We start from the raw sequence: 13,702 nt of genomic DNA, 5'->3' as shown, positions 1-13,702 counted from the left end.
GGCAAGAAACCACTCCTCATTCCTTTCTTGTCATCACAATATTTTGTACTTAGTAACTTCTTAATTCAAAATTTTGGAATAAAAAAGTGTGTGGAAAAAACACTTTAAAGGCTTCAAACAGTGGTTATAGGTTTGCTTTTTTACCCTACATCTATTAAGACTCTGACTACCTCTTTCACCAATGTGCCAAGAGTTGGTATGATCAATAAAGGTTGATCAATATGCATTGATCAGATCAGCAGGACTTTACAGTGGCTTCAGTTGTTCCCTGTCCAGATGAAGGAAAGGAAGTTTGTTTTAAATTATGTGCAACTACAGACAGTTGTAGAGTACACCTGGCCTTCAGCTTTGTTTTAACATAGGTGACAGAAGAACTGCGTTCTCACACTGTTCTTGAAAGATGACTAATACCCGGTTATCTTCCAGATTTTACTACGTACATTTTGGAAGATAGATCACTCATTTCGCTAAGAAATATGAGTCTGCAGAGCTGAAAGCTAAAATATCTGTAGCACATTCAGATTTCATTTATAAACTTATTCAGATATTTGATTTTCCTTAACTCTCCTCCAGAGAATTGAAGGACTCCCTATTTTACTGCATGCTTCAGCTTGACGGAACAAATTTTCCAGCCTACCATATACTTCTCAGTTTAGGGAGTGAATTAATTCATGTTTAGAAGAGAAAGTAACATAAATGATAATGAAATATATGTATGCATTTATCTATGATCCACACTTAGGAGCTTTGAAAGAACTGAAAAAGTGTGTCTTAGTGATCTTTACACCTGCGTTTCCCAAATGACTGAGAATGAGGCTGATAAAATGATATTTAAAAAGGAAATATCATACTTATGTAAATTAGGCTGGGTTTTCTAAGAATACACTTTTAATATAAGTCTGAACAAAAAAGAATTTGTACGGGGTTTCAGTGGAAATCAGTCTTATTGTCTTATGATCCATTCCCGAGTGCACTGTTCCACGTGAAGATGTGAGAGGGACTGACAGCCACCAACATTCCCATGTGATGGAATCAGAACTGAAAAAGACATGCAGGTACACGGTGAGGACAGTTGACAACACAGCATTTTTAATCTGTATCTATAGAAAACATTTATATAAGCTCTCTAATAGAGGGATTATAGAAATACATTTAATATATAATAGTGTCCTTTAGTGTACTTACTGTGAAAATAGCACATTTATTTAGAGAGGGATTTTATGCCCAAAGTTCTTGTTGATGTTTTGAAACAGATCCACTTTCTTCTCTTGCAATAATTGTTACCAAGAAAAACAAAAAGTACCAACACTTTTCCATTATTCTTCATCAAAAGTCTTCTCCTTTTGATTGGTATTTCCCAGAGTCATTTAGAATGCTCCCATCAGTTAAATACTCTAGAAAAATGTCCGTTTTGGGTCATGAGTGTCTACATCTGCCTGCACTCGTGCCTGGTGCACATGGCCTGCCGCTCGATCCTCCACGTGCCCTCCTCATACGTGCAGTGACATATGGTGCACTCGTCGGTCTGCACTTCTCTGCCAGCAGGGATGACAGCAGTTTCTGCAAAGCAGTTGGGGCCTGAAATGCAGAAAAATGTTTTATAGTATGAGCATGCATAGACATAGGTAGTTAGCACCGTAGTATCTGTTTTATTCACTCTCTTTTATGAAGGGTAGTGGAAAAGTTATAATGTCAGCAGTATGAAGTACGCCTGCTTTTTTTTTTTCCAGAAATGAAACAAATGTTATTTAAAATTTTTATGAGTGACAACACTGCGATTTTCATTAACAGACTGTTCCATTTTGGGGTCTTGTACACAAGCCAAATCTATTATCATTTGATTTAATTAATTCTAAATGACCAAAGAAAAAGCATAATTAACTGGGACCTTCAAAGAGCCAGTCTTCTTCTTCCTGATACTTTTAGCAGAAAGAGCTTAAGCAAACTGCTTGAAGTGCCGTAAGTATACTTCCACATCTCTTGGAGCAGATTTTCTAACTAGCATTTATTAGGATCACCTGGAGAGCCATTGCAATACTGGCTGCAGGTTCCCTCCCTCCCCCCTAGAGTTTTGGACCCACTAGGTTTGGGATGGGGCCTGAGAATTTGCTTTGATAAGTTCCCAGGTGATGTGTATGCTGCTGGTTTGGGACCACACTCTGAGAAGCACTGTCTGAGCATGTGCCAGAGGTGTATCTTCACGATCTTCCATGGAAATTGAGGATCTCTGTAATTCTCCATCAACAGTATCGACTATAAGCCCATCAACCAACAAAGGTGTCACATCTGCGCTTAATGTAAAGGTCAAGGACATGAAGAAATAAGTATCAGAAAGCTTTCCAGAGAGTTGAAACAAAAGTATTTTTTGAAAAAAACCTCCCTCTAAAATTCAAACATCAGTAGTTATTGCAGCTTAAATGAAAGCCACAACGTTGAACTTCAGCAGCTTGCCAAAATACTCATTCTCTCTTTTTCTTTGTTTCTAAAGTCTTTGACAATGTGCTCACAACCAAAATATGTTAAATTATAGTGTGTGAAGTCATCAAAGACATGTAATTAAAATTAATGTAACAAAACCTCAAGATAAAAAGTGGCTTTTCTAAAATTCTGAGCAGAATAATTCATGTTTTCGTGGTGGTGCTTCCTCCTCGCATCTGTCGAGTGGGTCAAGTACACCATCTGCTCAAGTCCTGCCCCAGATGTGGCTCCCCGGGTGAACACACCACTGTCTCCTTCCTGGACTCTGTTTTGTTCTTGTTCCCCATTCAGACCGCTGCCCTGAGAGTCTTCCCTGACCTCTTCTCTCCTCTTCTCCGATGGAGACCTTAAAGATTTAACAGTCATTCCTCTGGCAGCAACTCCCAAATCACAGTTCCAATTCTCACTGACTTTCTTGCACTCCAGTCCTATTTGCAGGGGGCAGCGGTCCACCCTGCCTGCTGACACCAGACTTATCGTGCCTGGACTCAGTGTGTCCTCTATCTGCCAACTGAGGAGATTTATTTATGTTAAAGACACTCACCCACCAGCTTTGCTGAACTGTAATACATGAAATTCAAGACACTCCCCACCCAGCTGCCCCAGCGTGACACCGTGCCCTGGCCCACCTCCACACTTCCTTCAGATCCCACAGTCCTCAGCCTGGGGCAAGTTTTCCTCAGCCCCATGAGGTCAATGCCCAGCAGTGCCACCATGGCCATTCAGGTGGGATCTACATTGTAAAGCTTCCCTAAGTGGTTGGTGACAATGTCCTGCTTGGCCCCTGAAACACACTGCGTTTTACACTTGGTTTGAGCTTTCTCTGGTATACCTGGTATGCTTTTTCTTTTCCGTTTATCTTTTTTTTTTCCAGACTTTAATTTCAGGACACAATCTGCTTCTCTTTCACCCTAATATCTGTCAGTGTGCTTTGCACACAGAAGACACACCTTAATTGCCCAGAAAACATGCAGTCTTAGGTACAGGAATACATACAGGTCTTGTTTCCAGACAAATCTGAATTTAAATCTGGTACTGCTGCTTAAGAGCTATGTGATATTGGACTAAATAGTTTATTTTTTGTGTGCCTTAATGGCCTCATCTACAGATGGGAACCATCATACCTCACAGTGTCTCAGGAGGATTAAACTAGATAGCACATTTCTCATGCCCCGTTACTATTTTACAAACTCCAGGAAAAGTCCTCGCCTGAGTAAATCTGTGTCAGTGCAATGGTCACTTCTAATGAATTTTTTTAGGATTATTAATTAATTTATTTTTTATATCACTGTAGGATTTTTGATCTTTATTTTTCAGTGTTTTGCAACCCACTGCAGTCTTTATTCTTTCTGATGTTCGAGTTGTTCATAATTGGTCTAGCGGGAGGCTTGAATTTCAAGCTGGCTCTAGTGTCCTTCTGACACACACTCATGGAAAGTTTTTTTCATTTCAGAACCAAGAAGAAATCTCCCACTCATCTTGCTCATATCTGGAATTTATCTTTTTTTCCAAGAGGGCCTCCTGATACCTTTTGGTGGAGAATATATTTAGACCTGAATGTTGCACGTGTGTGTTATACCAGGTGGCCCTCTCAGTGGGGGCGGATGGGAACACACACACATCTTAAAATTATAAGTTCATAATATGAATTATAATTCAAATTTTTCTTCCTAGATTTTATATATGTATACCTTTTCTCTTACAATGAAACAGTTTACATTTAATATATTTACTTTCTTGATTTATTCTTTTTCTTTTTACTTTTCAGGTTTTAATTATATCTCTCATTTTACACTGAGACTCCTGTTTATTAAAATCCATAACATACTCACCTATTTTTTAAAATCCTACAGTTACATAAAGTACTTTTAAAATAACAACACAAATATTATTCATAATAAATAATGGATACATTTTCTTTGCACCTCGTATAGTCAGCATATTTTGTTCAAAAGCCACTTCACTTTTCTCTATGTATTATCCGTGACACACAGAGCTGGGTTCATTTGTTTGCATTTATCCTGTCCACCCCATTCCTGCTCTGTTACCTCTCACCTCCAGCCATTATATAATTTCTTTCTTTCTTTTTGATTTTTCGGCAGCAGAGATCCGAATCCTTGACACTGGTGTTATAATACCACGCTCTAACCAACACCTTCAGTAACTTCTAATTCCTCTTTCCAGCTTAACTTTTTCTTAAGAATAAGCAAATTATTTCTTCATTTTTCTTTCACAGAAGGTAGCACAGGTCTTCTATGTACTCTGGATTTTTTTTTTTTTCCCACTTAAAAACATGCCCCAGCTGATCGCTCTGTGTTGGTGCACAGAGACCGTCCCTGTTCTTCTTGGCTCCACTCTGTGCACTCCGTGTGCTTTATTCTGCACACATTGTACTGATGGATACTTTGAAACTGATCCCCACCTGTATGAAATGTATAAATGCTTAGCACATTTTTTTATCATCTGCTTCAGGCAAAGAAAAGAGTTAGAAATTGTTGGGAACTTATTAGTAAAAACTGTATTCAAGAGGAGAAGCCAAAAGCCAACAAAAATACCAAGTGTTGAAATAAAACGACTTAAAACACAGTCCTAGAGGCAGAAAGCAACAATTTACATTCTGTTTCATACAGAAAATTATTTGCTATATACACTTTCAAATGTATTCCTTTATAAGTTCATCTCTCTCTCATTGCTAAATCAATAACAAGAAGAAACATTGGCTCTGGGCCTTCCTCCAGTCGCAACTTCTAGACTAAACTTGGGGTAAAGACACCACAAGCATCTGAGCTGTGGGATGTTTACCTGCCGAAGCTGTGATAAAAAGAGAGTAACTCTCCTTGATAAGAACTTCATGAAGTTTAATATAATTTGTTAAATCCTTGGCAGTTGTTTAACACTGACTATATTCTTCGGTCCTGCTTCCCATACATCACAGAGATACCCATGCTGAATACATCGGGCAGCCATGCAAGGACACTTTTGTCTTACGCTATAGGAGTGAGGTGGGGTCGGGGGAACCTGTGTTTCAAATAAGCTGCAAAAATGTGAATCATTCAAGAATTTATAAAGCAGCTCCCACGGGGACCCCACACTCACATGACTGAATAACAGCTGCTTAAGCTCTTGGAGAAATTGTGAAAAATCAAAAAATAAAATCAAACTAACTTTGAGTTCAGATCCCCTTATTAGCTAGCCACTTATATATATATATATATATATATATATATATATATATATACATATTGCTAATATGTATATATCTCCCAAGTGATCACAGGAAGAAAAAATGTGGAAAAAGGCATTTAAAGACATTTAAAGGGTGAGGATTCCGGACAAGATGGTGGAATAGATGGTCCCCAGCGTCACTCTCTCCCATAAATCAACCAATTTACAACTATAGAAAAGAAATGACAGCCAAGCTGGGGCTTCTAGAACTCAGAGGAAGAAGAGGAGAGACCTACAGCATACATGAAGTTGGGAGAAGTCACGATGAGAGAAAGAAAGAACCACTGATCATTTTGAGCCCCAGCTGCATCCAGGCTGGAGCTGCTGAGCACAAGGAGCAGGAGCTGGCAAAAGCCACAGCCATGCCCTTCAGATGAAGTTGCTTGGAGGCAGCAGGAGAAAAGAGGGCCTTGGTGGCCCTCAGGCTACCAATACTACTAAGAAGGTTCCTGTGGACTCACAGAGGATTGAGGAGCCACAACAACTGAAAAAAAGGAACCAATCAGAGTCTGGTGTCATCACAAGGGACCAGCACATGGCCTGTCCCATGGGAAGGGTCTGGAGTGCAGGTGGTGGGGGAGACAGGCCACTGGGAGAACACTGAGGCACAGCAAGGACAACTGATCTGCCCCCCAGTCAGTGAAGGACCACTCAGAGGAGACTGGTCAGGAATATAGAATTGCATGGAGTGTAGTATAATGAAAAGACTCAGGCCCAGATCAGAGTTTCTACACAACCCCGGAGCACCAGACCTCTCGAGAGGTGGAAGTACCTATAAAGTCAACTATTAAAACCTATGCTGCACAAAAAGCCTTCCCCAGCGAATCAGCGGCAAAACAGCAATTTAGCTCAAGTGCTGGTCCCCACGGGAAGTTCCCCCATTTTAGAAGTAAGCAAAGGACAACAGATTAGTTCCAGTGCAGAGTTTAAGTGGTGGGAACAGCAAATAATCCAACACAGAAATGAAAGAAAAAACAAAATACCTGCAAAAAGAGACAAAGTTTGATATTAACTAGTAAAAGTCTCATTTCACCAAAAAACACCTATAACACCTAGAAGGTCCAAAAGTCCCCTGGGCTACCAAGCTAGAAAGGGGGAAGGGCTGTGGGCCTCAGCTGTGCCCCCTGACACCTGCAACCAATCCTGAGGGTGGGGAATAAGGGCCTTGGCCACACCCCCTGACACGCACAGCCAGCCCAGCGGCAACCACCAAGCTGACAAAGGAAGTGCCACGGGCTCTCTCAAGCCAGTGTGGTGGGGAGCCAAGGGCTTCGTCCACGCCCCCCCCTGACATGTGCACCCAGCCCAGCGACAACCACCAAGCCTCAGCAAGAAGGGTCCCAGGTTCCCAAGTTGGAATGGTGGGGACAGGGGCTTTTGTCACACCCCCCTGACATCTGCACCCAGCCCAGCAATGACCAAGCCACTGCCGGAAGCCTCCTGGTCTCCCCTGTGGGTATGAGGGGGGTGCCACAGACCTCAGTCCTGCCCCTCTTCCTTCCTCCTCCTTCCATCCCATTTCCTTCCCTTTTCCCCTCTCCCCTCCCTCCTAACTGCTCCACAACATCCTAGAATGTAAAAGATGTTAATAAAATTACATTTTCTTTAAAAAATTTTTTAAATAAATAAAATAAAATAAAAAGGAATTTATAAAATAGACTTTCTTGTCAAATGATTTCAGCCCACATAGGGGATTATTCAGATGACTTCTAATTAGAATTCTATGTCAGTTTGTTATTTTTCCTACTTCTTATATTCAGTTATGATATAAAGTTACTGCTCTTGTACTTTCTAAATTCTTTTTGAATCAAAACCACATAGAAGTGTTTGGTAAGCTATAAAAATTTAACTAAAGTATAAATTTAGATTTCTCACACAGATTCCACTTATTGAAATTTTCTAAGGCTTTCATCTTATCAGCAGCATTCCTATAAATTAACCAAGTTGTTAGACTCTCAGCCAACTCCCTCTGAGTATGTGTCTACATACACACTTGTTTTTTAATGAAATATATTACTTCGAATAACTTTTTACTTTGAAATTATGGATTTAAATCACTCCAGGAAGTTGCAAAGGTAACAGAGGAAAGACATATACCCTTCACTCACTCCCCCACTAGTCACATCCTACATAATTATAGAACGATATAATAAGAGAAACTGGCAAGGTGTAATGGGTGAGTATATGTCTATGTTATTTGATCACATGTGCAGTTTGTTTTGTAATCACTACCACAATCAAGATACAGAATTGCTCCATCACAAGAAACCTCCCTCCTGCCACCTTTTGTAGTCACATTGACCCTCCTCCCACCCCACCATCCCTAACCCCTAGGAACTATTAATACCTCCATACCTACAGTTAGATCTCTGTTGCTATTTTTGTCTCCACTCTTTTTCTGCCTTTTGTGGTTTATAATTGGGCATTTTATGATTCCACCTTTCTTAGCATATCTGTTATACTTCCTTTTTTATTTATTTTTTTATTGTTGCCCTAGAGTTTGCAATATACATTTACAACTCATACAAGTCCACCTCAAGCAACACTGCCACTTCACAGGTAGTAAGAGTTCCTTACAGAACAAAATCATCCGAAAGCCTCCTTTCCATGTGCTGTACCTGTGCTGTCCTTCCCTCCAGTTATGTATGAGTACACACAAGCATACATGATGGTGCTTCAGAAAGTTTGTGTAAGAATAAAATTCAAAGATAATACGAAACTTTCCACAGACTTTCTGAAGTAGCTTCATATAGATACATATATATGTGTGTTCGTGTGTAAATATAATACATGCATACATATATAAACAAACACACATGTATATCATAAGCATGCATAATTAAATACACTGTTGCTATTATTATTTTGAACAAACTGTTATCTGTTAGACCAATTAAGAATAAGAAAAAGCAAAGTTTTTATTTTACCTTCACTCATTTTCTCTCTGGTGCTCTTTCTTTATGCAGATCTGAGTTTTTGACCCATATACTTTTCCCTCTCTCCGAATAGCTTTTAACATTTCTTGCAAGGCAACACATTCCCTAATTTTTGTTTGTTGCAGAAAGCCTTTATTTCCAGGGTGATTTTGCAGGGTTCAGAATTCTAGGGTAGTGGTTTTTTCTTACCACATGTTAAATATTTCACTCCACTCTTCTTGCCTGCGTGGTGTCAGAGGAAAAGGCAGGTGTAATTATTCTCTTTGTTTCTCTGTAGGTAAGGTGTTTTTTTCTCTCTGGCATCTTTCAAGATCTTTTCATTATCTTTATTTTCTTTCTGTAGTTTGAAAAATGATACACCTAGATGTAATTTTTCTGGCATTTATCCTGCTTGGTGTCCTCTGAGCTTCCTGGATCTGTGGTCAGGTGTCTGGTATTAACGCAGGGAAAATTCTCAGTCCTCGTTGCTTCAAAATTGTTTTATTCCTTTGCTTCTTTTCCTGACATTCCCATTACGCCTATTTGATACCTTTTGTGGCTGTCCTGCAGTTCTTAGATATCCCGTGGAGTTTTTTTCTGTCTTTTTTTCTCTTTGCTTTTCAGTTTTGAAGGTTTCTACTGACATATCCTCAAGCTCAGACATTCCTTCCTCAGCCATGTGCAGTCACAGTGTGTCTCATCTCTAGCATTTCTTTTTTATTCTTTCTTAGAATTTCCCTCATTCTGCTTTCATTACCCACCTGGTCTTGCATTTTGTCTATTCATTCCATTGGAGCCTGCAGTGTATCAATCACAGTTATTGTAATCTTGCTTTGGTAATTCCAACCTACCCTGTCTCTCATTCTGATGCTTGCTCTGTCTCTTCAAACTGTCTTTTATGCCCTTCAATATGCCTTGTGACTTTTTCTTGTCAGCTGGACATGGTGTGCTAGGTGAAAGCAACTGCTGTAAATGGGATTTCAGTAATGTGGGGGTAAGTGTGGGGGAGGGAGGCGTTTGCAGTCCTGTGAGGAGGTCTCAGTCTTTTGTGAGGCTTTGCCTGGGGACGTGCTCACCCACACCTTTGGTCATACAGGATGTCTAGAGTGGGCTGGAGCTGAGTATTTCCCTTCTTCCCAGTCAGGTAGGCTCTGATCAAACCCCAGCAGGTTAAGCTCCGGTTAAACAGCATCTCCTGAGAGCAGACCTTGTTAAGAACAATGTGATGCTCTGCATATTTCAAATGGCTACTTCTCTTCCCCGACAGAGCATGAGTGGATTTTTCTGATACTCTGCGAGAACCGGGTTGAGCTCCTGGCAGTAAAATTCACAAAAGTGTGGGGACCTCACTCATCCTGGGTCCCCATGAAGTTTTCTGACACTTGTCTACACTAAGCCTCCAGAAATTCATCAATTACAGGTCAGGTTTTCATTGATTATTGTTTACATTTTGCTACCCCAGCACTGATTCCCGGAGAGGTTTCTGCTCAGGTAAGTTGTGATTTTCTGTATTCACCTGTTGGTGTAATTTGGGGGCAGCAATTTGTCCTGTGACCTCACTTTTCTGATGGATCTAAGGAGAGTTGATTTTTTAGTTTTCTCAGCTTTTTGCTTGTTTTTAGGATGGAGTCCCAGCTTCCCAGCTCTGTGTCAGACTGGAAACTCTATTGATTGATGTTTGAAGACTGAGCCAACTTTGCCTACCTGAAATAAAGCCCACTTGGTCTTGGTGTAAAATTCTTTCTATATATTTATGTATTCTATTGTTCAGTATTTTGTTAAGAAATATCGTGTCTGTATTCATGCAAAATATTGGTTTGTATTTTTTTTTTATTGTCTTTGCCTGGTTTTGGTATCGGGATAGAACTGACTTCATGGAATAATTTGAGAAATTTTCTCTTCTGTTATTGGAAGAGACTGAGTGGTATTAACTCTTCTTTAAATGCTTGCTTTATTCTCCAGTGAAAGCATCAGGGCCTGAAGTTTTGGGGAGAGTTTTAAAGTTATGAATTCAATTTCCTTAATAATTCCCATACAAATTTTTGCGTATTGGGTGAGTTGGGGTAATATGCATTTTTAAAGGACTTTGTCTGTAGTTTCTAAGTTATTAAATTTGCATGTGTAGAGTTGCTGATAATATTCCTTCATTTTCTTTTTAATGTCTGTTGGGTCCATACTCATATCTCTTTATTTATCGCTGATATTACTAATTTGTGTCTTCTCTCTTTCCTACCCCTATGTCTTGTGACAAGTTTATCAATTTGTTGATCTTTTCAAAGTACCACTTTTTGTTTCAATGCTTTTCTCTAGTGATTTCCTGCTTTCACTTTTATTAATTTCTGTTCTCACCTTTACTGTTTTCTTCTTTCTATTGCTTTTGGTTTATTTTGCTTTTATTTTTCTAGTTTCTTGAGTTAGGATCTTAGATGATTGGTTTGGGAACTTTTCTCTTTTCTAATGTAAGCATCAGTCCCATAAATTTTCCTTTTAGCACTGCTTTACCTGTGAGTCACAAGTTTTGATGTGTTACATATTTGTTTCCATGAAGCACTTTAATTTTAAAGACTTGAAACCCTGGAATTACTTAGAATCTTGAGAAAAAATATCATGATTACCAATGGACTTAAATATAAATTGCTTAAGAGAATACTGATGTATAAAAATGGATTCTAATATAATCACTCAATGACCAACCTCCCTGTATTTAACTTCATTAGTAAGTACAGGAATGAAAGGAAACAATTTTTAATCTTAATTATGATATTTAAGTTTCATATTTACATGCTATTTTACAAGAAATCTGAAACAGGCAGAACAATTTTATAAATATGGAAAACAAGATTTAGAGAGAATAAGTATTAGTCCAAGTCACATGGATAAAATCAATTAATGATATGTTACATTATGTTAATTTAGCCTGGCTCCAATTAAAATGGACTGACAGAAAGTTGCTGATTTCAGAATAATGACAGCATATAATGCTTTTCTTGCTTCAGAGAAAGTTGATAAACATCGCTAAACTGAACTTTTCTGTGCTAATCTGACTTCAGAACAGAGGGTTCACAATGCTGAAGGTTGTTGTTTAAACCGTTGAGACCCCATATGTATGTCCACCCCATGAGTATGATCCCTTACGTATGGCTGAGCCCTCATGGAGGGGATTAGTGACCTTATAAAAGACATGCAAGGGAGCTTTTCACCCCTCCACACCTCCCCTGCCACCATATTTGGGTGCCACCAAGACAAAACGCCATTGATGGAACAGGCCCTCTCCAGACACCGAACCTGTTGGCACCTTGATCTTGGACTTCTCAACCTCTGGAACTGTGAGAAAATAAATTTTGGATGTTTATAAATTACCCAGCCCATGGCATTTTGTTATAGCAATGCAAACAGACTAAAACATGCAGTACTAGAGTTGCTTAAAGTGCCTAGCACAGCTGACAGAGGCACACTCCAGATCAGCATCTTTCACCTCTTTAAGATCTTCCACATGTGTCTCCTGGAATGCAGAGGCTGTGTCACGCCCCCACTTTTGCCTTAGTCACCAGCACAAAGGCCATGGTAGGTGCATTCACTTAGTGTGTGCTGAACTGAAGAGAAAGCAGGCTGAGGCACACAGATTCCAAATCAATCTCCTGGGATGTTCATAATTGAGCACCCACCCCCATCTGCAGCCCCCCCTCTGCTGCTGCCCTCTCACCAGCAGAACTGCCTTCTACAGTAAAAGCCCTCCCTGCCCACCCGTGCTCTCCCAACTGGAAGCCCCTCACCCCAGGCTCTAGTACTGCTGCAGCACAGAGCTGGAGCTCAGTGCATGTACGACTGAGTTACATTTTTAGAATTAAATAATGAATTGACATACTGAAATAAAACTACCACAGGTCTGTTGAAGGAAGTTGCCAATGTGTTTTACCTTTTACCAACAGGAAATGGAAAGCCACGAGAAGACGGAGTGTTAATGAACAAAGACACAAGTAAGTGCCTGGGTCACATCTCCTCCACTTCCACTAGGACTAAGCATTGTGCGGTGGTCCTGTACACTAGAGCAGGAGAGCCACACAGCAGGAATCCATGCATCCCAGGGCCCCAGCAGGGCCAGCATTCACTTGTGGCAGCACATTGTTGTTTTAGGCACTAGATTATTGGTGATCTTTCCTTTGGATCCATGGAATTAAGATAAAAATAATTTCTACGTACCAAACTTTACATCCCATACCTGCTCGGAAACAGCTGCTTTTTCTCTACCTTATTATAAATCCTGTTCCTTAGCACCATCTTTGACTCCTTGGTATGAAATTTCTCAACTGTTATTTATGCAGAGGAAGCAATGTCTACTGCATTTCAATTTCCCTCTTATACACCTGGCGTGTTTTAGATTCACGGGGCACTGATCTCAAAAGGATGGAAACACTAGTTTCCTACAATGCATTTTCATCTCATTCTTAAGTGAAACAAAACAACTAAAAACATGTCCATGTGTTTGGGCATGTTTATGTGTGATGTGCACATGTGTGTTTTTCTAGCAGAGATCTAGCACAAAATCATTGTTTAACCAGAAGAGTTAAAATGAGGAAAAATAACAAGTGACAACTAAAATAAGCATGCAAATTAAGCAAATTTGGTCTCTGTAGAAGAAATAGTTTTCATCAAAAGAAAATATTTGTGAGTTAGGAAACTATCCTGCCAAATGGATACAGTCTCTCTCCCAGTGGCTCCGAGGGAGTGCTGTGAGACTGGCTGAGCACCTCTCGTAGTTTATCCTTCCTCCCAGCACTCTGGGAACACGCTCTTTTCTGGATTCCTAGAACTTGGTACCTAACTCCTTGGTCACCTTGTTCCAATCCTTTCAATTTGATATAATTTATCATATGTCACCTAGTCTCCACCAAAATCCAAGAAATAAAATATATCTTCATTTTTAAGAGCTAAAGCATTCACATACTCTCAAAAGTTCCCAGAAAACATAAATATGACCCTCTCAAGGAATGAAAAATAAGAAGTAATTTTCCAAAGTTTATATTTCAATATGGGAAAAGGTATTTTGTTTTGTTTTGTTTTTTAAGTCCCCAATGTAAAAAAAA

The 13,702-nt window shown here is 39.6% G+C and overlaps 1 protein-coding gene across 1 annotated transcript in view; it reads right to left on the bottom strand.

The window, feature by feature from the left end:
* Positions 1-1,426: 1,426 nt before the first annotated feature.
* The window catches only part of VWC2 (von Willebrand factor C domain containing 2), a 153,718-nt gene continuing 141,442 nt past the window's right edge, over positions 1,427-13,702 (bottom strand). Inside the window, exon 3 of the mRNA XM_063088146.1 lies at positions 1,427-1,578. Coding sequence (XP_062944216.1) covers positions 1,427-1,578 — 152 coding nt within the window. The remainder of the gene's footprint in view (positions 1,579-13,702) is intronic.

The sequence above is a fragment of the Cynocephalus volans genome, chromosome 2 (genome assembly GCF_027409185.1).
Source record: "Cynocephalus volans isolate mCynVol1 chromosome 2, mCynVol1.pri, whole genome shotgun sequence".
NCBI classification, from domain to species: domain Eukaryota; kingdom Metazoa; phylum Chordata; class Mammalia; order Dermoptera; family Cynocephalidae; genus Cynocephalus; species Cynocephalus volans.
This window is presented reverse-complemented; position numbering and strand designations above follow the sequence as displayed.